The 23448-nt window shown below is 47.1% G+C and overlaps 2 protein-coding genes across 9 annotated transcripts in view; one reads left to right on the forward strand and one right to left on the reverse strand.

Annotated features, from left to right (window-relative positions):
- EXD1 (exonuclease 3'-5' domain containing 1) overlaps positions 1–18920 on the reverse strand; it is a 36959-nt gene extending 18039 nt beyond the window's left edge. The window contains exons 1-7 of one of the 7 annotated variants that reach the window (XM_051822055.3): positions 18782–18920; positions 16001–16219; positions 9431–9499; positions 7307–7364; positions 6204–6331; positions 4670–4728; positions 2575–2661 (exon numbers count right to left, since the gene is read on the reverse strand). In XM_051822055.3, coding sequence (XP_051678015.3) covers positions 2575–2661; positions 4670–4728; positions 6204–6331; positions 7307–7364; positions 9431–9499; positions 16001–16133 — 534 coding nt within the window. In that variant the 5' untranslated portion in view covers positions 16134–16219; positions 18782–18920. Of the gene's footprint in view, positions 1–2574; positions 2662–4669; positions 4729–6203; positions 6332–7306; positions 7365–9430; positions 9500–16000; positions 16220–18127; positions 18568–18731 lie in introns of those variants that run through there. The other 6 variants (XM_089310077.1, XM_051822058.3, XM_070054007.2 and 3 more) reach the window with 6 other exon arrangements.
- The window catches only part of CHP1 (calcineurin like EF-hand protein 1), a 58209-nt gene continuing 53352 nt past the window's right edge, over positions 18592–23448 (forward strand). The window contains exons 1-2 of one of the 2 annotated variants that reach the window (XM_089310110.1): positions 18592–18657; positions 18772–18837. Coding sequence is in view for 1 of the 2 variants with exons in the window: in XM_051822078.3 (XP_051678038.1) it covers positions 19235–19301 (67 nt within the window). In the remaining variant the exon portion in view is untranslated. Of the gene's footprint in view, positions 18658–18771; positions 18838–19100; positions 19302–23448 lie in introns of those variants that run through there. The other variant, XM_051822078.3, reaches the window with a different exon arrangement.

Raw genomic sequence — 23448 nt, forward strand, 5'->3', positions numbered from 1 at the left:
TTGGGAGGCACAGGTGATGGCTCAACTACTTGGTTGTGGGAGACCTGGATGGAATTCCAGGCTCCTGGTTTCCACCTGGTCCAGCCCTAGCTGTTGGAAGCATTTGGGGAGATGGAAGATCTACTCCCCTGCCTCCCCCACCATGTGTCTGCCTTTCAAGTAAGTAAATACATATATGAAAATAATTTTTTAAAAAATGTGGCATCTGTGAAAAGGTAAGTGGATTGGAAATTTTTCTTTTCTCATAAAAATTGACCATTTGAGGGGCAGGTGCTGTGTTGTAATGGGCTAAGACTCCACCTGTGGCGCCAGCATCCCTTTTGGGAACTTGGTGTCCTGGCTGCTCCTCTTCCGATCCAGCTCTCCGCTATGGCCTGGGAAAGCAGCAGAAGATGGCTTAAGTGCTAGGGCCCCTGCAACACATGGGAGACCCAGAAGAAGCTCTGGTTCCTGGCTTTGGATTGGCTCAGCTCCGGCCATTGTGGCCATTTGGGGAGTGAACCAGCAGATGGAAGGCCTCTCTCTGTCTCTTCTTCTCTGTCTTGTAGTGCTACCTCTCAAATAAATAAATAAATAAATGAAATATTAAAAAAAAATCTGGGGCCAGCGCTGTGGCATAGTGGGTGAGGCTGCTGCCTGTAGTGCCGGCATCCCATATGGGCGCCAGTTCTAGGCCTGGCTGCTCCACTTCCGATCCAGCTCTCTGCTATGGCCTGGAAAAGCAGAAGATGGCCCAAGTCCTTGGGCCCCTGCACCTGTGTGGGAGACCTGGTGGAAGCTCCTGGCTCTGGATTGGCACAGCTTCAGCTGTTAAGGCAATTGGGGAGTGAACCAATGGATGGAAGACCTCTCTCTCTCTCTGCCTCTACCTCTCCTTCTCTCTCTTATTAACTCCAACTTTCAAATAAATAAATAAATAAATTTTAAAAATTTAACATTTGATTGCTTTTAATACATAGTACATGTGACACTTTCATTAAAAATAATAAACACATGCCCAAGGACCTCATTGCAAAAACTGTGCCCACTAACTTGATTCTAGTCATAAAGAAGACTGCTATAACCAAGTGGCTGTCCCCTTTGGTCCCTAGAAAACCTGAGAGGACAAACTAGAAATAACCTAGACTCTCATAGGCCTGTGTTACTGGGAAGTTCATCCTTTTCTTTCGATAGAAGTTTTAGTTTGTTTTAAGCAGCTTGCATTTGTGCTGCTAACTCAAACCTGGTCATCTAAAGCTCAGGTTTGCCCAGTAAGTGCCTGGACCAAGAGAAAGGCACTCTAATATCTCAGCAAAACTAGGCTCAGACACCGCTACTGCTTCCTCTTGGAAAAGGTGGACATTCCAGAAGGGAGGAGCTCCACACAGCAGATTGCCAACACTGATACACAATCTTCCTTCGGTAAATGAGGGTAGGTCCTGCCTCAGAGCACAGAAGGCACTGATGCAGGAGGCAGCCTGCTCTCTCGGGCACCCTCAAACACAGGCTGCTGGCTTTGACACAGAGCTGGCTACCCATTCTCTAGTCATTCCAAGTCTACCATACATTTCTCAATTGACATCTTCAGGTCCAGGGAAACCAAAATGATTTGGCTGGAACCTGCAGAGGAAAGCTGTGACTCCAGAAGGAAAGAGAAGAAACTCTTGGTAATGGAAGGCTACAGACAGAGCTAGGGAAGAAAACCTCTAACACGAGCCTATGAGATGGCAACAACAGCCGCAAAGGGGAAGCCAACAGAAGACAGAAGCCCTTTCCTTCTGGAAAGAATAAATTTCACACGAGAAAAATGAAGGGCATTCCAGGCAATTTACAGAACAATGACACTGATGTGACAGAAAGAAGAAAAACTGAATGGCAGGGAGTTGGCCTAGTGGTTATGGTGCTGCTTGGGACATCTGCAGCCTACATCAGGGTACTTGGGTTTGAGTCCCAGCTCTGTTCCCAATTCAACCTTCCTGCTTGGGAGGCAGTAGGTGATGGCTCAGTCAGCTGGGACCCTGCTAACCAAGTGGGAAGCCTAGACTGGATTCTTAGCTCTTAGCTTCATTGTGGCCCTCCTGGCTTTTCTAAGCACTTAGGAAATGAGACAGCAGATGGGAGCCATCTGTGTGTGTGTCTCTCTCTCTGCCTCTCAAAATACATTTTAAAAACCAATCAATCGGCCGGCGCCGTGGCTCAATAGGCTAATCCTCCGCCTGCGGTGCTGGCACACCAGGTTCTAGTCCCAGTCAGGGCGCTGGATTCTGTCCCAGTTGCCCCTCTTCCAGGCCAGCTCTCTGCTGTGGCCCGGGAAGGCAGTGGAGGATGGCCCAAGTGCTTAGGCCCTGCACCCCATGGGAGACCAGGAGAAGCACCTGGCTCCTGGCTTTGGATCAGCGCGGTATGCCGGCTGCAGCGCGCCGGCTGCGGCGGCCATTGGAGGGTGAGCCAACGGCAAAGGAAGACCTTCCTCTCTGTCTCTCTGTCTCACTGTCTCACTGTCCACTCTGCCTGTCAAAAAAAATAAAATAAAAAAAAAACAATCAATCAGTGAATCTATAACTATGTCAAAATAAAATTCAAATATTCTTTTACCTGAAGCCAGCACAGTTTCCCATGACGACAGACATTAGCTCCTTCCACCGCCACACTCAGGACACTCTGCTTCTTGATGTGAAGCATCTGGTGGGAAAAGGAGGAAACTCCAGGGAATAAGCACTGGCACTGTACACCATGAATGGCACAAGGAAAGTGGCCAGCGGTAAACAAAGTGGATCGTGCTTTTAAAATTTTACCATATTTGACCAATATTTCAAAATGACAATTAATAACAAATGTTGGCAAGGATGTGGAGAAATTAGAGTCTTTACATACTGCTGTTAGGAACGTAAAATGGTATAGCAGCACAGGAAAACAGTTCATCCATTCCTGAAAAAGTTACACTTAGAGTTATTGTCTGATCCGGCACTTTCACTCCTAGGTATCCATCCTAGAGAAATAAGAACATGTGCGCACAAGAACTTGAATGTGAATGCTCATTGCACCATTATTCACAATAGCCAAAAAGCATGGACCACTCAAATGTCCATTAAATGGTGTGTGCATACTGTAGGACATAGTGTGCATCCAATAGAATATTGTTTGGCAATAAAAAGAAGTGAAATACTGAAATGGTACAATTTAGATGAACCTTGAAAACAATATGCTAAGTAAACAAAGCTGACCACTAAAGATCACATCTTATATAATCCTATTTAGATGAAACGTCCTGAACAGGCAAACCCATAGAGACAGAAAATATATTAATGGTGGCCAGGGGCTGAGATGGGTTTGGAGTGATGCCTAGAGGTTTCCTTCGAGGGTATCAAAGATGTTGTCAAGTTCATTATGGTGGTGGAGGTACAACTCTGGTGTTTATGCTGAAGCTTTACATTTTAAATGGATGAATTCTATGACATGTGCATTCTTTCTCAACAAAGCTGTTAAAGAACACCTGTTGAAAGCTAACTGTCCCTTTAAAAACACACTCATGCACACACAAGCATCAGCTTGCAGGCATCTAAACAGAAAGCTGCACATCTCTCCTGAAGCCCACCCGTGAACCTTATTCCAGGATGAATAATAAATTAGTGTGAGTGCATGCTCACAGAGAAATTGCCTACATACAGGGAATGAATCAGAGTGGTCTTTTTAAAATCTAAGACAGTCTTGACTCTTTGCTCAAACTGCCAATGACTTTCCATCTCACTCACACTCAAAATCCTTATGATATCTAGAAAGGCCTATGAGATCTCCCTCTGCCCCTCCCATCTCATAACAATTTTCTTCACTATGGTCCTGTCACACACGTAAGGAATGCTTCAGCCTGGGGGCTTAGCACTCGGCAAGTACACTTGCTTTAAATTCTTCAACCTGACACCCACACGGCTGGTTTCCATGCTTCCTCCAGACTCTGTTTCAATGGCAGCTCTTCAGAGAACTTTTCTTTTTTTTTTTTTTTTCTTTTCTTTTTTTTTTTTTTTTACAGGCAGAGTGGACAGTAAGAGAGAGAGAGAGACAAAGAGAAAGGTCTTCCTTTGCCGTTGGTTCACCCTCCAATGGCCGCCACGGCCAGCGCGCTGCGGCCAGCGCATCGCGCTGATCCGACAGCAGGAGCCAGGTACTTATCCTGGTCTCCCATGGGGTGCAGGGCCCAAGCACTTGGGCCATCCTCCACTGCACTCCCAGGCCACAGCAGAGAGCTGGCCTGGAAGAGGGGCAACCGGGACAGAATCTGGCGCCCCGACCGGGACTAGAACCCGGTGTGCCGGCGCCGCAAGGCGGAGGATTAGCCTAGTGAGCTGCGGCGTCGGCTCGGAGAGCTTTTCTCTGTCCACTCCACATAAACAGGAACTCCCTGACACTCCATTCACTTATACCATGCTTTATTTTCTGTAGCACTTACTGCTGGTGATACAGTAGAACGTTTATTGTCTTACATTAGAATGCACGCTTTTTGAGGGCTAGAACTTTGTGGTGATTATTGCTTTACCCCAGTCCTCAGAACAATGTCTGGCATATAGCAGGATCCCAAATATTTTGCTGGAATGATAGGGAACACATCAAAGATCTTATAAGAAAAGCAATGCAGGAGACATGGACACCATACCTGTATAGAGGCAATGCTGGGAAAGACTGACACAATACTTACTGCAGCACCAAACTTCTGCTGGAACTGATCAATGACTGTATATGTCACCTCCTCTTCCTCTACAGAACAAGGGTGATGGCATTAAATATAGTTTTCAGCTTTCACAAAAGAAGAGCCTTCCCACTGACTGAGGCCATATTCATAAACTCCTCCTTGATTATGAATCAAATGTCTAATGTTATTTTATTATCATTTGCACCAGCCTAAGAGTCAACACTAATTAGTAACCTATATGTCAAATGGAAATAATCAAAAGCCCCACCAATGATAATCTTACAAAATGAACTGTTTACTCATGTCCTGTGATAGTTCAATAATGTTTCACTCCACATGGTTTTGTCTTGAATGATTCAACATATAAGTATTTATTTATGTATCTGAGAGGGAGGGAGTGAGAGAAACTCCCTTTTGCTGGCCTATTCCCAAAACAACTGGGAACTCAATCCAAGTCTCCCATGTGAGTGACAGGAATCCAATTACCTGAGTTACCACCACTGCCTTCCAGGGTCTGCAACGGCAGGAAGCTGGAGTCAGGAACTAGAGGCATGTATGGAACCCAGGTACTCTAATGTGGGATGTGGGTGTCTTAACTTCTAGGCTAAATGCCTGCCCCAAGATGCGAACTTTTCAAAAGAATGCTCGTAACAAAAACATGAGCCTGGTGGGGACAGGTATTTGGTATGGTGGATAAGACACCACTTGGTACCCTGGCATCTCTTACTGGAATGTCTGGGCTTGAGTTCCAAGCTTTGTTCCCAATTCCAGCTTCCTGCTAGTGCATACCCTGGGAGGCAGTATGTGATGGCTCAAGTAGTTGGGTTCCTATCACCCACATGGGAGACAAATATTGAGTTTCTGGCTCCCAGCTTTGGCCTGGCCCAGCCCTGGCCATTACAGACATTTAGTGGGGTGAATCATAAGATGGGAGCTCTCTCTCTGTCTCCACATCTCTTTCAAGTAAAATTTAAAAAATACATAAAATTGAAATATATCAAATAACAGAGTCCTAGAAATGAGCCAATTCCTATGCTTTGGGAATTTTCTGGGTCTTGATAGTCAATTATTTTTGAAAATGATGTAATTTTTAAAAACTAGAGGTATAACATAACACAGAGTTCTTCTTCATCTCCAACTTTCTAAGGCTTTGGGGGTGGAGTCCTCATGATTGATCCTGGTGGCTTTGAAAGGAGAGAGACCACTTTTTAGACACAAAGTCAGACAAGTATGCTCCCTGTCTCCTGTCATGGGATGCTCTGCCTTGCCTTCAGACTCTGTCAGCAAAAATGCTGTCATGAGAAGCCAAACCAGTGAGGACTGCCCTGCCCAATCTTGGATTGTAAACCTCTAGAACCATGAGCCAAAATAATTTTTCTTTATAAGTAGCCTCCCTCAGCTATTTTGTTATAATAACAAAACCTGACTAAGCCAGCCAGCTGAGTATTCCATGACAGAGTCATGAATCAGGGTTACACCAGCTCTGAGCAACTCTGAACCACGATACTGGCAGCCTAGAGAACTCAGTGTCCCTGCTCACCTGATGCACTGTACTTCAGATCATTCAGCAGAGAGATGGGTGGTGCTCCAGGATCAGGAGAGGCAGGCTCACACACACTTGGGTCTTCATCTTGCATTTTATCCACACTTGTTCTTTCCATATTCAGACTACCCTTCCAACAAAACACCACTCAGGTAAACTTGTTCTCTGTGGCTGATGCCATACACAGATTCTGCCACACACTGAAGGTAAAGACTGTGGTTTCCCATTGGATAGGGGACCCGTCCATCCACTGCCTACACTGACTTGAGGGTGCTATCTAAAGATGGACGAAAACATTTCTATTCACTTAGTCCATTTTAGGATTAAGTAGCTAGTGCGTTAGAGTTAGGGAATGATACACTCATATGCACATTTGGGAGACATCCTAATTATACAAATTATTTCATGGGGCCAGTGCTCCAGGAGTATCAGGTTAAGCTTCTGCCTGCAGTGCTGGCATCCCATATAGGCACCAGTTTGAGTCCCTGTTGCTCCACATCTGATTCAGCTCCCTGATAATGTACCTGGGAAAGCACTGGAAGATGGCCCAAGTTCTTGGGCCCCTGTACCCACAAAGGAGACCCAGAAGAAGCTCCTGGCTCCTGGCTTTGGACCAGCCCAGTTCTGGCTGTTGTGGCTATTTGGGGAATGAACTAGTGGACTGAAGATTTCTCTCTGTCTCTCCCTCTCTCTGTAACTCTGCCTTTCAAATAAAATCAAAGATTTGTTTGTTTATTCAAAAGGCAGAGTTAGAGAGAGAAAGGGATATTCAGAGAGAGCAGAGAGAAAGATCTTCCATCTGCTAGTTCACTCCCCAGATGGCCATAATGGCCAGGGCTGGACCAGGTCAAAGCCAGGAGCCAGGAGCTTCATCCAGGTCTCCCACATGGGTGCAGGGGCCCAAGCACTTGGGCTGTCCTCCGCTGCTTTCCCAGGCACATTAGCAGGAAGCTGGATCAGAAGTGAAGCAGCCAGAACTTGAACCATTGCCCATATGAGATACTGGCACTGGAAATGGTGTCTTAACCCACTGTGCCACAGCACAGGCCCAAAATAAATAAATCTTTAAAAAAAAAGAAAAGAAAATTATTTCATCATACCTGACAGAAGGTGCCTTTTCTCTCACTGGTCCTTGTTCCACTTCATCCAGTAATTCCACTGTAAAAATAACCAAATGACTTCCAACAGAGTTTCTAATCTAAACACAGTTAACCAATGCCTATCTCCACATCCCACACAGCGAGTTTGACTCTACACCATACATAGTCATCAGAAGTGAACTGTTAGCCTCTAGAGACCTTCACTGGGCGGCAACACACAGGGCAGAGCAGAGGATCCAGAGTACTGAAAATCCCCACTATCTCGTCCCCATGCGGCTCCGTGGTTACTCAGGACTGTGAATGTCTCCAGGTATTTCCTTTACCCTTTTGGTTCAAGGGTGCTTGTGGTCATTCCCAAAGGTTCTAGAGAATTTTTTCCCATTCACCCCAACTCTAATGCACCTCCCCTCACATATGTACTACTGAAGAGTTTTTTCTCTTAAACCGTTCAGATATGTTCCTGATATTTTCACAGGCTGGTACATTAACAGTTCAGTGACATGAAAGGTACAGCAGAAGCCTCAGAGGAATTAGGAGAGAAACACTCTATGGAGACTCTGAAATCATTTATTTTTAACCTAATTATATAGAAAATATAGGAAAACAGTATATTTAATTGATTCAAAGATGCACATTTTAAGTAGTTCTGAAATTGAGTGTGATTTATAATCAATATACATGACAGTTTAATTGGCAGTTTTGTCTTTGTTAGGGTGCAAAAGTAATAATCTGTCAAATAATTAATGGTATCTCAGATTCAAGGACGTACACTGAGGTTTTTTTTTTTTTTTTTTTTTTTTTTTGACAGGCAGAGTTAGACAGTGAGAGAGAGAGAGAGACAGAGAGAAAGGTCTTCCTTTACCATTGGTTCACCCCCCAAGTGGCCACTATGGCTCACGTGTTGCGGCCAGCACGCTGCGCTGATCCGAAGCCAGGATCCAGGTGCTTCTCCTGGTCTCCCATGCGGGTGCAGGGCGCAAGCACTTGGGCCATCCTCCACTGCCTTCCCAGGCCACAGCAGAGAGCTGGACTGGAAGAGGAGCAACCGGGACAGACTCCAGTGCCCCGACCGGGACTAGAACCTGGTGTGCTGGCGCCGCAGGTGGAGGATTAGCCTATTGAGCCGAGGCGCTGGCCTAGATGCGGCTTTTTTTTTTTTTTTTTTTTTTTTTTTACAGGCAGAGTTAGACAGTGAGAGAGGGACAGAGAGAAAGGTCTTCTTTCTGTTGGTTCACCCCCCAAATGGCCGCCACAGCCGGAGCTACGCCGATCCGAAGCCAGGAGCCAGGTGCTTCCTCCTGGTCTCCCATGCGGGTGCAGGGGCCCAAGCACTTGGACCATCGTCCACTGTACTCCTGGGCCATAGCAGAGAGCTGGACTGGAAGAGGGGCAACGGGGACTAGAACCCAGTGCCCATATGGGATGCCGGCGCCGCAGGCGGAGGATTAACCAAGTGAGCCACGGCGCCGGCCCTAGATGCACTTTTATAGCTACTTTTTCGGGTGAAAAATTGGGCCTGCTCTTTATACATGGCTTTTGTCGGCAGAAATAAAGAACACAGCTGCTTCTTGCAATTCCCAAACCCAAAGAGCCATGATGACTAATTTTTTTTTGGACTGTTTGGGTGGCGAATTGTGAACTCCATTTAGCATGATTTCTCACTGGTTCCTCTGGAGCAGTGTGCCGTGCCGTATTTGGTGTGGGATTTGTACGGTATCACATTTCATTGCTGTGTTACATTTCCCCAAACAATTCTGGATTCTGAGACACGTGGCTCCAAGGTTTTAGATACGGATTGTAAATGGACTGTAGTACTTAACTAGCTTGCTGAGCAAGACAATCCTTTCCTGGTCAGCTTCCTAAATCTGCTTGCTGTCTCCAAGGATGAGCACTGGCTGACCTCACATTGTGAAACCAAGGTGACCACACGTCTATGCTGCTCACAGAGCGTCCACAGAAACAGGTAGGAGAAGGGTCGATTCTCAGTTACCAACTTTAACAGCTCATAAGTGCGATATTCAAGGCAAGTTCATGTGTCATTTTAATTCAAATATTGGAATGAGGCAGAGCAGTGGTTCTACTACTGGTTCAAACACCAGTACCATCATTCAGGGTGAAACTCACCATTCACAATCTCATGCCCAAAGAACATCTTCACTCCTGGGACACTTCGACCTGTCTCCACATTCTTCACTGTTACAGAAAACAATTCATTTGATTAATAATAATAATAATAAAAAAAAAAACCCTCATGCCTTTCAAAACTACCCCAATCTGAGTTTCCTAAAAATCCTAATTATTTTCCCTAGGAATGAATTATCAATAATAAATTATAAAGCTCCAAGCCCTGAGCTGAGTAGTACGAAGGACAGAGTGAAACCCAGCATAGTCCAAGATAAACTGAGAGGGGCAACAGAAGTCCAGTGGGCCGGCACCGCAGCTCACTTGGCTAATCCTCTACCTGCGGAGGAGGAGAATTAAGAATTATACCCAGGCCTCCATGACTATAATACACATTTTTTTTTAAGATTTTATTTTTTGAGAGGTGGAGTTACAGACAGAAAGAGGATGAGACAGAGAGAAAGATATTCCATCCACTGGTTCACTCTCCAGATGGCCACAACGGCTGCAGCTATGCTGATCTGAAGCCAGGAGTCAGGAGCTTCTTCTGGTCTCCCATGCGGGTGCCAGGGCCCAAGCTCTTGGGTCATCTTCTATTGCTTCCCAGGCAATAGCAGAGAGCTGGACTGGAAGAGGAGCAGCCAGGACTTGAACTGGCGCCCATATGGGACATCACAGGCAGAGGCTTAGCCCACTATGCCACAGCACCAGTTCCACTGTCACACTGCCTACCAGATGTTAAGTTCCAGTCTCCTTAGCCGTCTCTACCGCCACTGCTTACTCCTTACACATAGATTGTGCCAGGGTTATGTGCTTCATCTCTTCCTGTTCCTTGAACAACTGTATGGAGATAGAGGTGGGAGGGGTGGGTGCTGTGGCACAGCCAGTTAAGCCACTGATTGGAATGTCCACATTCTTTACCAGGGTGATGGTTCAAGTCCTGGCTACTTTACTTCTGATTTAGCTTCCTGCTGATGCATCTGGGGAGGCAGCATATGATGGCTCAAGTGCTTGGTTCCCCTGCCAACCACATGGGAGACCTGGATGGAGCTCCTTGGAGACTCTTGGCTTCAGACTAGCCCAGCCATGGCTGTTTTAGACATTGGGTCATGAACCAGTACATGAAAAATCTCTCTCTCTCTGCCTTTCAAGTAGAGGAAAATAAACATTGGAGAATAGTGGAGAACATCATACTTTAAAATGATCATATCTATTTCAAACTTCCTAACAGCCATTATTTCTGCATCCTGAACTGATTCTCTGAGTTCTACTCAAATTTTCAAATTGCAAATAGATTTACTATGAGGTTTTCAAATGTAAATAATGCTCTCCCATTGATTAAAAAAAAGTCTGTTCCTCTTCCCATTTCTATCAGTTAGTAACAGTACTGTATACCTAATCTTTTGAGTCATAAATGTAGAAGTCATTTTCCATTGTTGTGTATTATCTAACTGATTACTAGGTTACTTATTCCCTCTCCTAAGTATTTCCAGAATCTGTCTCCATTACTTGCCATGACTTTGCTCAGACCCCCATCATTTTCTGTCTATTGTGTCCACTGATTGGCTGAATACTCTGTATCTCTTCTCCCCACCTCTCCAGATTCTCCCTACTGCAATCCTTCCTTCACATGCTGTCACAGTGATGCCATTCCCTGCTCTGTCCAAAAACTGCATAAAATTATAATCAATCATAAAGAAATATGCTCAACCAACCTCTTTAGGAATATTTTTATTTTTTTAAGATTTATTTATTTATTTGAAAGGCAGAGTTACAGAGAGGCAGAGGCAGAGAGAGAGAAGTGTTCCATCCACTGGTTCACTCCCTAAATGGCTGTAAAGGCTGGAGCTGGGCCAATCCAAAGCCGAGAGCTAGGAGCTTCTTCTAAGTCTCCAATGCTGGTGTAGGGACCCAAGGATTTGGGCCATCTTCCACTGCTTTTCCAGGCCATAGCAGAGAGCTGGATCGGAAGAGGAGCAGCCGGGACTTAAACCGGCACCCATATGGGATGCAAGCACTGCAGGCAGCAGTTTTACCGGTTATGCCACAGCACCGGCCTCTTTAGGAATTTTTTTTTATTATTATTATTTGACAGATAGAGTCAGACAGAGACAGAGGGAAAGGTCTTAATTCCGTTGCTTCACCCCCCAAATGGCCACTATGGCTGGAACTACGCTGATCCAAAGCCAGGAGCCAGGTGCTTCTTCCTCGTCTCCCATGCGGGTGCAGGTGCCCAAGCACTTGAGCCATCCTCCACTGCTCTTCCAGGCCACAGCAGAGAGCTGGACTGGAAGAGGAGCGACTGGGACTAGAACCTGGCAGCCATATGGGATGCCAGCGCCACAGGCGGAGGATTAACCTAGTGAGCCAGGGCATCGGCCCGTTTATGAATATTTTTAATCATAACAAAATGAATATTACTTTTCCTTATAAAACTAGCAAAAAATTAAGGGTATACATAAAAATTTTAAAAATTCAATGCTAGATTACTTAATTAACTCACTTATTATTAGTAGCAAAATAAAAAAGGCAGAACCCTTTTGAAAGGTTATTTGGAAATGGGCAAACACTTAATATTTGGCTGGACATTTGGCCTAGCAGTTAAGATGCCAGTTAAGGGAGCTGGCATTGTAGCATAGCAAGTTAAGCTGTTGCCTGTGACACTGGCAGCCCATATGGGTTCTGATACAAGTCCTGGCAGCTCTGCTTCCAATCCAGCTCCCTCCTAATGTGCCTAGGAAAGCAGTGGAAAATGGCTCAAGTGCTTGGGCTCCTGAATCCATGTGAAGCTCCTGACTCCTGGCTTCAGCCTGGCCCAGCCCTGGCGATTGTGGCTATCTGGGGAGTGAACCAGTGGATGGAAAACCTCTCCCCCACCCAAAACTCCCCAGATATCTCTTTCAAATAAATAAATATCATTAAAAAATAAAAAGACGCTAGTTAAGACATCTGTATCCCATACTGGAGTGACTGGGTTCAATGCATATTTCCAGTCCTTAACTCCGATTTTCTGCTAGTGTGGACCCTGGAATACAGTGATGATGGCTCAAGTAATTGGGTTCCTGCCACCCAAGTAGAGACCTGGATTGCATTCCTGGCTCCCAGCTTTGGCTTCTGGGCTAGCCCCAGCTGTTTTGGGCATTTGGTGAATGAGCCAGCAGATGAGAGCTTTCTCTCTATCTTTCAAATAAAAATATATAAATAAAAAATCCCACAAAGTTAAAATACTCATAATTGTCCCCCCAGTAATTTTACTTTTAGGAAATATTCCTAGGAAAACAATTACAACTCCACGTATAGAACTTTTTAAAGCTTTCTGCTTTAAAATGTTTACTCATTAAGTTATATATATATATATATATATTTTTTTTTGACAGGCAGAGTGGACAGTGAGAGGGAGAGAGAGAGAGACAGAGAAAGGTCTTCCTTTGCCGTTGGTTCACCCTCCAATGGCCACTGCGGCCAGTGCGCTGCGGCCGGCGCACCGCGCTGATCGAAAGCCAGGAGCCAGGTGCTTCTCCTGGTCTCCCATGGGGTGCAGGGCCCAAGGACTTGGGCCATCCTCCACTGCACTCCTGGGCCACAGCAGAGAGCTGGATTGGAAGAGGGGCAACTGGGACAGAATCCAGGGCCCTGACTGGGACTAGAACCTGGTGTGCCAGCACCGCAGGCGGAGGGTTAGCCTATTGAGCCACGGCACCCGCTAAGTTATAGTTTTAAACATGAGAAGGTGCTTGTTACGCTGTTTAACAAAAGCAATATATGATATACCCAACTTACTATGTCAACTATGTGAAATCTGTGTAAAGGCACACCTGGACTGAATGCTTTGTGGAACAAGCATGTGACGTTACTGCTTATTGTCTATTCATCAGGTTGGCAATGTGCCCAGATAGCCGTGGCCTTCCTGGGCATCTTCTTAAGTAGGCTGACTTGCTGGGAGGAACACCTTTTCCCCACTGTCTATCCTCACGCTCGTCTGTAACGCCACCAGGTGACACGTGACCTTGAGGTGTGAAGTCACGTGCCGAGGATGCAGGAACAGAAGGATGCATCCTTGCTGACTCTGGGGACAGCCACAGTAGCCCTGTGCTGCTTGCCTTATTTCATGAGAGAATAAACCAACCTGTTTCAGCCACTGGAGGCAAACTTGGTTTCCAGCAGCTAAGTGTGGTTCCTAACAGAGCACTCACATCTTTATGTTCCCTACTCAAAAATCTTGCAGAGTGCTCCTCACTCTTTCAGAACAGTGACCATCAAGTGCTAGGATTTGTAAGATTCTTTTAATTTGTCCCATGCCTACCTCATTAGCCTATCTCTCATCACATCCCCATCCTGAAATGTGGTTTAGCTTGTTTGAATGGACCACATTTCATGATTCCACATGTGTCTATACTGCTACTTCTGCTAAAACAGGATCCTCTCAAGCCATGCCTCCAAAGCACAGCATCACCTGGAAACAATCTGGAGATGCCTGTTCTTGGGCCTCATCCCAGACCTTACCAATCAAACACCCCAGGAGAAGAGTGCAGCAGTATGTTTTGACCAGTCACCCAGGTGATTTGGATGCACCGATAAAGTCTGAGACTCACTGGCTTAGAACAACCTTCCTCTGCAGTCCATCATTAACGCCTGCTCACCCAGGTGGAGTTCTGTCATGGATTTGTGCTTTAGGAACCTTCCCCACTGTCTTAAATCGACAATTCCCAGATCTCAATTAGCTGAACCTGGCCCAGCGCCGTAGTGCACAGGGTTAGCTGCCACTTGTGATGCCAGCATCCCATATTGGAGTGCAGGCTCACGTTATAGCCACTCTACTTCCAATTCAGGTCCCTGCTAGTGTGCCTGGAAAGGCAGAAGAGGGCCCAAATGATTGGGCTCTTACCACCCATGTGGGAGACAAGGATGGAGTTCCTGGCACCTGGCTTCCACCTGGTCCAGTCCCAGGTGTTATGGGCATGTACGGAGTAAACTAGCACATGGAAGAACTCTGTGTCTCTCTCTCCCTCTCACTCTGGTTTGCAAATAAGTAAATTAAAAAAAAAAGTTAGGGGGCCAGCGCTATGGTGCAATGAGTTAAAGCCCCGGCCTGAGGCGCTAGCATAACAGATGGGCGCCAGTTCAAATGCCGGCTGCTCCACTTCCAATCCAGCTCTCTCTATGGCCTGGCAAGGCAGTGGAGGATGGCCCAGGTGCTTGGGCCCCTGCACCCACTTGGGAGACCTAGAAGAAGCTCCTGGCTCCTGATCAGCTCAGCTGTGGCCATTGTGGTCATTTAGGGTGTGAACCAGCAGATGGAAGACCTCTCTCTCTACCTCTCTATGTAACTCTTTCAAATAAATAAAATAAATCTTTTATTTTCTATTTTTGACAGGCAGAGTTAGTGAGAGAGAAAGACAGAGAGAAAGGTCTTCCTTCCGTTGGTTCACCCCCCCAAATGGCTACCACGGTCGGCGTGCTGCGCCGATCCAAAGCCAGAAGCCAGGTGCTTCCTCCTGGTCTCCCATGCGGGTGCAGGGGCCCAAGCACTTGGGCCATCTTCCACTGCCTTCCAGGGCCACAGCAGAGAGCTGGACTGGAAGAGGAGCAACCGGGACAGAACCTGGTGTCCCAGCTGGGACTAGAACCCGGGGTGCTGGCACCAAAGGTGGAGGATTAGCCAAGTGAGCTGCGGCACCGGCCGTAAAATAAATCTTTTAAAACAAAGTTCTGTTATGGCCCATGAAAGCCTATTTGAAGTCCATATGTGACTTAACAATTAGACCCATCTCTCAAATGCCATGTATACAGGTTCCTACTGTAAACTTAAAACTTAGGTCAGGAAAACAACTACCCTAGCCAGTCAGTACTCTAGAATTGAAACTACATATTGGTCGGTCTCTCTCTCTCTCCTTCTCCTCTCTTTGTGTAACTTTGACTTTGAAAAAAATAAATAAATCTTAAAAAAAAAAACCTACATATTGGAGCTTCTGAGCTCGTGAACATCAGAGAGGGCATGGAAGCCTCCTCCCCAGACCTTGCTCTATGCATCTCTTCCAATTTGGCTGTTCCTGAATTGAACTGTATCATTTTATGATAAACTGGAACTGTGTAGTGGCCGCCTTGTGACCACGAGGATGACTGATGATCACTGTGGTGGCAGAGCAGAAGCCCAAGGCACCTGTCCCTGCTGGGGCTTTCAGCCACTGTACTTTCAGCAGCCTGCCCCTGGACTTGGTCTTTGCATGAGAACCCATCAATTAGGTAATTATAAGTGAGTGCTTAATTTTAGCTTCAGGATGTATATGGAGAGAAATTAAAAGAAGTGCCTGATTAAAAAAAAAAAAAAAAAAAACAACCCTAACTAGTGAAATCTCCTCTATCATGTCAGTAAGTCTACAGAAGTGAAGACAAACCAGCACATGCAACCATGTTGCTCCACTAGGGAAAACAGTACACTGAACGTCCTCCAGTTCCTTCCCTGACACAGCGAAGAATGCCACCCTTTCAATTGCTCAAAGAGCCCAAAGCCGTCACTCAAACTCAGCCAGTCATCCCCTAACAAGCAAACGAGTATGAGAAATAGAATGAAACCTTTCTTCAGGACAACGATCCTGTTAGGGTCCACATGCTGGAGCACACCCTCGAAGGCTCCACAGACCAAGGTGAGCCTCACTCTTCTCCACAGAATCTGATTGAGGAAATGATAATCACTGCTGGGGTCCATTGCATTTGATGCCAAAAGCAGTCTTGAAGGATTCTTCTTTAAGTATCCAAACACCTGGATCTATGTTTTCTTCTCCTCATTTATATCTGTAAGAGACAAGAAGAATAAAAATACGAGTAATTCAGTTGCTGCTCTTTTTAGGATGATGAGAACAAGATCACTAGAAGCATCAACTCTGGGCCAGGCGTTGTGGTGCAGCGAGTTCAGCCACCACTTGGAATGCCGGCATCCCCTATCAGAGCATGGGTTTGAGTCCTGGCTCCTCGGCTCCCATCCCGCTGCGTGCTAATGCCCCCGACAGGGCAGCAGATAATGGCCCAGGTGCCTGTGTCTCTGCTACCCCAAGGGGAGACTCGGATGGAGACCTGGGCTCCTGCCTTCGGCCTGGCCTACCCCTGGCTGTTGCAGGCATTTGGGAATGAACCAGTAGAAGAAAGAGCTCTCCCTATCATTCTGCCTTTCAAACAAACAAACAAATAATAATAATAATAATAATAATAAGCTTCAATTCTAATTCATCCACTGGAAACTGTAACACTTTGGCCAGGCAGGCTTGGCTTCTTTGTCTATAAAATGGGGGATAATATCATCTTTCTTTCCTTAGCTAGATGGAACAAGCAGAACACTTTGAGGTATTAAATTGTGTATAGATGTATCACTTTGACATCAACAACAAAAAACAAAAGAACAAATGAAAAATATTGACATGGATAAAAATACTTGCCAATGCACACTATAATAAAGTATTAACCCAGAAATGTCTGGGAAGTAACTTCTTCTAGGTTTAGAGCCTTCAGATTATAACATCTCTAGAGTTTGATATGGTTACCAACCAAACCATAAATGACTTAGAACTATCACAATTCATGCACGTCACAATGATGTCACTGCACGGACTATTTCCACATCACCCTGGTTACAGCTCAGGGGTTCAGCTGCTTAGTGTCACCAATCAGTCATATAGACAGACAGATCAAAATATACTCTTGTATTGGGTAGTACAATACTGTTATTTAAAACATAAATCCTTTTCCCAAAAGGGTATCTTTTAAAACAGCTCTGGTGTTTGTATGCCCCTGTCTCTAGAACCCTAGATAAATGCTCTTCGGTGGAAGTTTCAATTTCAAAGCTGCTTGCCTTTGCCACACTAGGAAAACTCACTGCATTTTGCAATTTAAGTATAAAATGACAAAATGACTAGAGCCTAATCCCAGAAAGAAGGTGAGAAGCCATACAGCATTTTCATTCAGAGAACTAGTCTGTATTTTCATATTTTAAGGTCAAGTGCTTTCACAAACATTATTTTATACTTACAACCACCACAACCTAATTTAGAGATGAGAAATTTCGAGATTCAAGACACCTGCCCAAAGACACACAGGTAGAAGGTAATGGAACCTCAACTAAAATCAGGTCCCTGGTGGAGGAGGACCCTTGTGGCCTAGTGCAAGATCAAACATTACGCATCCAGAGAGAACACAAAACAAGTCACTGGAGAACCTGCGAAAAGTCGTTCTTCAAATTCCTCTAACAGGCAAAGAAGCGATTCTTACAGATACGAAAGAGGCAAAAATAAATGTATTTAAAAAGATACCCAAGGAAAAAAGTTTGTGAAATGATTGGAAAACAAGGACATTAACGTTAAATAAACATCAAAAAAGCTAAGGAAAAAAATAGTGACAGGAAGCAAAGAAAGCTCTGGGTGGAAACAACTATAAATGGCAAGACTTAAGATTAGGAAGGTAAAGCAAGGTCAGGATCAAGACTTGGGCTTTGAGCTGCAGCGAGCAAGAGGCCATGTGTGTTGCTGAAAGCTTTCCCTCCTACTCCCACGTTAGCAAGTGGTTCTTGGGGGCAGGTCCAAAACACTGTTCTCAGGCGGACAAGAGTGCGTCCATCACGCAAAACCCCGAGTGAGACTCGAACCTCCGGGAAGCCCGGGGACCTGGGGGCTAAGCTGGAAAAAGCCCTAGGTAAGGTTGGAAAGCAGGAACCTAGGCTGGCTGAGGGACACTTGCCAGGACAGAGCGCCCAAGCAAGCAGGTGCTGACAGTTCCTCCACGTCTGAACAGCGGTGAAGGTGTTCCGCAGCGTGCAGTGACTTAACGGGCAGCTTTCAACTCTGTATCAAAGCGCGAGTGTGACCTAACGACCGCCACCGAATCCCTCTCTCCTAAGATAGAAACTTCCAACAGACGGTGGGTGGGCCGTGCGCTACAAACGCACGGTCCTTCACCGTTAGGGTCTGCTTTCCCAAAGGGAGTGCGGGAAAGCCGGCTGGGTAACTTCGGCCAAATCGGGGAGCCGCTCGCGCGCCGGTCCGCGGAAGAAACCTTAGGGCGCCCCCAGCCGCGTCAGAGCGCGGTCCCGACGGCAAACCGCAGGACAGGGCGCGGCGGGGCGCGGGGCTTCACCGCCAGCGCGGCTGCTTCCCGGAGCGCCCCTCGGCGTTGGGCCTCGCGGCCGGCTCCCAGGCGCCCCCTGCGGCCAGGAGGAGGCAGGGCGGCCCCGGAAAGATAAGGAGGTGCGGCTCCCGGCATGCAGTTCCCAGGGGACACACCCTAGTGGGTCCCCCACCCCCACCCGCCACACACACACCCCGCGAAGTTTTGTCTGTTTTTATTGTCTCTCTCCGCAGTCCCTGTCACCTGTAGTGTGGCAATCCTGTGAGAAACGCGCTGGCTACGTTCCCCGCCCGCCGCAGGTTAGTTTGTGGTTAAACCGAGAGCCGGTGAAGTTGCCCTTTTAATTGCGGCCGCTAGCGCCCCAGTGGCATCGCCCCTTTAAGGCCGGTGGCGGCCGCTGTTCCGCGGGGCGGGGCTCATCGCCAAGACTACTCGGGCTGGCGCTGGGCTGATTCATTCGGGGGCTGGGACTCCGAGCGGCGACGTCTGCCCCTGCGCAGGGCGAGGCCTCGCTCCTGATTGGCTGTTCCCCGGGCCCGCCCTCCCCCGCACACCGCCCCTCGGTTCCCTCCCGGGTCCGCCGTAGAAACGCTGCCCTCTCCCTTCTTGACCCCTAGCCCTGCTTTCCCTCCCTCGTTTTCTCCTGCCGCCGTCGCTTCAGGCGCCCGTGCTCCCTGAGGCGCTCCCGGCTCGGGGATGGGGTCTCGGGCCTCCACGTTACTGCGGGACGAAGAACTCGAGGAGATCAAGAAGGAGACCGGCTGTGAGTTCGGGTTGGGGGTGGGCACGGCGCCGGGCGCCTGCGGCTCGCCTCAGGACCGCGGGCGGCTGCCGTGGAGGTCTGGAGCTGGGGTTTTCCTGTGAAGCTGGGGGTCCTGGGCCGCCTCCCGCGGTAGAGCATCGGGAGGAGCCGTTCTTGCAGCTGTCGCGCCCCGGCGCGGGCTGTGGCTCTTGCAGGGCTGCCCTCCTCCTCACAGCGGAGTCTCGGTCACCCTTAGATTGCAGGCGTTATTGTTATTTTTTTTTTTTTAACCCACCTGACTGTGAAAGCCCTCGAACTGCTTTTATCTTGTGTCGCACCGGCCTTCCCTTGGAAGAGACGTCCTGGGCAGTAGGTAAAACCGGAGACGCAGATCCAGGAACTCGGGATGGGTCCTGTAGGAAACATAATCCATTCTTGTGACGTGTTTGGGCAAGGACCTAAAACCACTGACAGCTGTGGGAGATGACAGACACGCACTTGTCAGAAACTGGAGAAACAAACCCAAAACAAGGCCATGTAGTAAAGCTTTGGGAGTGTGATGCTATTTAAAAATTTGAACTTTGGGGAAAACAGGTGTACTGTGACCCCTCGTTTTTTAACGTGACACTGAGGCTACTTGCTGTTTTCTAGGTTCTTATTTCATATATGTCGATTTCTACTCTACTGATGTATGTTAGGCAGTTTCTGTCGAAATTGGATTTACTCCAGAAATCTCAGTGTGAATTTGTACTAGGAACTGATTTTTTTTTCTTCGCTTCCTCATTACCTTGAACAAAGGAACAACAGTGCTTTGGGAACTCAGGAGCTCTGTAAAACACTGTCCTAGGTTTGAATAGCCCTTGATAATGCAGTGTACGGTACAATTATGTTGATGCCTACGGTATTTTCTCAGTATGCCTTTATGACTCTTGTTGAGTTATGAGTTACGTAAGCACCTGCGCTGTGCCTCCTCAGGCCTAGTCTTTGACAGTGATGTGGCTGGTGAGTAACTCAATAGTCTGTGCAGACGGTACTGAGGAGTGCTGGAGGAACCACAGACGCCATCAGGCAGCGGTGGCCTGGGATAAACCACATGTCCTGTGCCTTCTGACAGGTTTCGCTTCTAGATTCTTCAGGTTGGAAGGGATAGTATGTAGCCCTACCCGTCCTCCCATTGGTTTTGCTCTTTGAGCTTCCCTGACATGTGGCCATATGAAGACTGTTAATGATGGTGATCTCAGCACCTAGCGAGGCAGCCCTTCACACAGTGGGAATGAATGACAGAAGGTGGCTAGCTGTTTACAACCTGCTGTACTTGTTTGACCACTTGACCTTATGGTCTTTTTATGACTTACTTTGACTCCAGATGTAGAAATATAGGCAGTTTGGATCCAGCAAGCATTTTATTACATTTTGTGGCCATGACCTCCGGCCACACTTGTGAATATAATAAGTACTTTAGGTCTAGGGTGACACCCAAATTAAGGCATTCATGCTGAAAATAAAGGATCACATAATGAGGAATTGTAAACCATAGTGAGTATAGGAAAAGTTATTTTTGCCTCAGAATGAAGGGAGCAGTAATCTCATTCTGGTTTATTTACATCTGAGTAAATGGGAAGGGCCTGGATTGCTCTCTAAGACTCTGGGTTATGGGTTTGTCCACATGACATACAGACAGACAGAACTGAGACCCACGGAAGGGCTGTTTATCCGTGTGCTAAAGAGTAGAGCAAGCATGAGGAAGGTTCTTCACCTCAACCAGTGCACATAAATGTAATGAACCAGAACACCTAGTCGGACAAGTACTGACTGAATTTCTGCCGTGCCTGTGTTCAGAGCTATGCTGGGTGCTTAGAGCAGATGGTGACAGAAGACGCCCACAAACTGGTTGGAGAGATAAGCTGAAGAGAGTTATGATTAGTATTGTGACATAAGGAAGCTGAAATTGTATGGCACCCACCTTCTCCAGGAAGAGAAGGTCCTTGTGTGCTGGCCTTGTGGAGGACGGGAATTGGGCTTTGACTCACTCATGAATGGATTAGATTTGGGTAAATTAACCTAGGGCATTTTGGGTGCCTTCCAGGAGTGATCTCCCCTTTCCTGCTACAAAGTCATTCCTCCCCCTGGGGCTTGAACTCCAGTTAGTGCCCATCAGCAGAATTGTGTTGTTTTTTTAAGTTTTTATAGATTTATTTGGGAAGCAGACAGAGGGACTCTTGTTCATTCCCTAAATGCCCACAGTGACTAGAGGGCCTAAACCAGGAGCCAGGAACTCAATCGAGGTGTCCCATTGGGGGATGGCAGGAACCCAGCTACTTGAGCCGTTTCCGCTGCCTCCTAGGATCTGCATTAGCAGGAAGCTGGAGCCAGGGGAGAGAGCCTGGTTGAAACCAGGTACTTGGCTTCCTAGCCTGTGATTTAACCACCAGGCCAAACGCTCACTGCCAGCAACTCTGGCTTTTTTTTTCCCCCTCTTCTTTGAGGCAGTAATTTTAGCATGATGCCAAAGATAGAGAGGAATAAAACAACAGATGCCTGGAAGGTGGGCTAGGGAGGGTGAAATTTGGCTTATTTTCTAGCGCCTCATTTCAGGAAGAATAAATTTGGGAACTATCAAAAACTCTTAAAAACAAGTATAGGACATCTTACAGTTCTCTTTGTCAGTAAGAAAATGTATCATAATTGAGGCAAACTAACTTTATATTCAATATGAAATATCTGCAATGGAATTGAAGATTATATTTAAGCATTTTTTGAAGGTTCATTTATTTGAAAGGCAGAGAGAGAGAGAGGTCTTCCATCTGCTGGTTCACTCTCCAGATGGCCCCAATGGCTGGTGTTGCACTGGTCAGAAGCGGGGAACCAGGAGCTTCTTCTGGGTCTCCCACACAGTGCAGGGGCCCGAGCACTTGGGCCATCTTCTACTGCTTTCCCAGGCTGTAGCAGAGAGCAGGATTGGAAGTGGAGCAGCCGGGTCTCAAACCGGCGCCCATATGGATGCAGGTACTGCAGGTGGTGGCTTTACCCACTATGCCACAGCACTGGCCCCATTTTTCATAAATTTAAGTTGATTAGACTTCATATATGACTTGTATAGCTGGTTTTTGAAATTTAGCCACCGAATGTTTGGGAAAGTAATTCTAAGTAAGAATTAGCTGTGAGATTCAGTTGCATTGTCTGTAAATTGAGAAAGGTAGTTGTACCTTCTCTGTAAAATAATGTAAGCATTAAGTGGGATAAATTTTGTGAACAAGTTAGGATAGTGTCTAGTATATTAAATGCATATAAGTGTTAGCTATTATTGTTTTCTTTTTCTTTTTCCTTTTTTTTTTGGACAGGCAAAGTTAGACAGTCAGAGAGAGAAAGGTCTTCCTTCCATTGGTTCACCCCCCAAATGGCTGCCATGGCTCGCGCACCGCGCCGATCCAAAGGCAGGAGCCAGGTGCTTCCTCCCAATCTCCCATGTGGGTACAGGGCCCAAGCATTTGGGCCATCCTCCACTGCACTCCTGGGCCACAGCAGAGAGCTGGACTGGAAGAGGAGCAACTGGGACAGAATCCGGCACCCCAACCGGGACTAGAACCCGGTGTGCTGGCTTCGCAGGCGGAGGATTAGCCTAGTGAGCTGCGGCGCCGGCCAAGCTATTATTGTTTTCAACCAGTCATCTCTTGGGTAACATACCCTTTACAAATGCTAGTTATGTAAATTGCACAGGACTATGTAATTGGGGAAATGACAGCGTTTTATACTTTTCCTGTTTTCAGTGGGCATTGGATGAAGACTCAAGTACAGATGTTGATTTGTCAATTCTAAGGGAATGAAACTTTTAAAAATTAGGTATGGGCCGGCGCCGTGGCTCACTAGGCTAATCCTCCGCCTAGCGGCGCCAGCACACCGGGTTCTAGTCCCGGTCGGGGCGCCGGATTCTCCCGGTTGCCCCTCTTCCAGGCCAGCCCTCTGCTGTGGCCAGGGAGTGCAGTGGAGGATGGCCCAGGTGCTTGGGCCCTGCACCCCATGGGAGACCAGGAAAAGCACCTGGCTCCTGGCTCCTGCCATCGGATCAGCGCGGTGCGCCGGCCGCAGCGCGCCAGCCGCGGCGGCCATTGGAGGGTGAACCAACGGCAAAAGGAAGACCTTTCTCTCTCTCTCTCTCTCTCACTGTCCA

Source organism: Oryctolagus cuniculus, chromosome 12, assembly GCF_051225735.1.
Source record: "Oryctolagus cuniculus isolate XC-2025 breed Fujian yellow rabbit chromosome 12, ASM5122573v1, whole genome shotgun sequence".
Classification (NCBI taxonomy): domain Eukaryota; kingdom Metazoa; phylum Chordata; class Mammalia; order Lagomorpha; family Leporidae; genus Oryctolagus; species Oryctolagus cuniculus.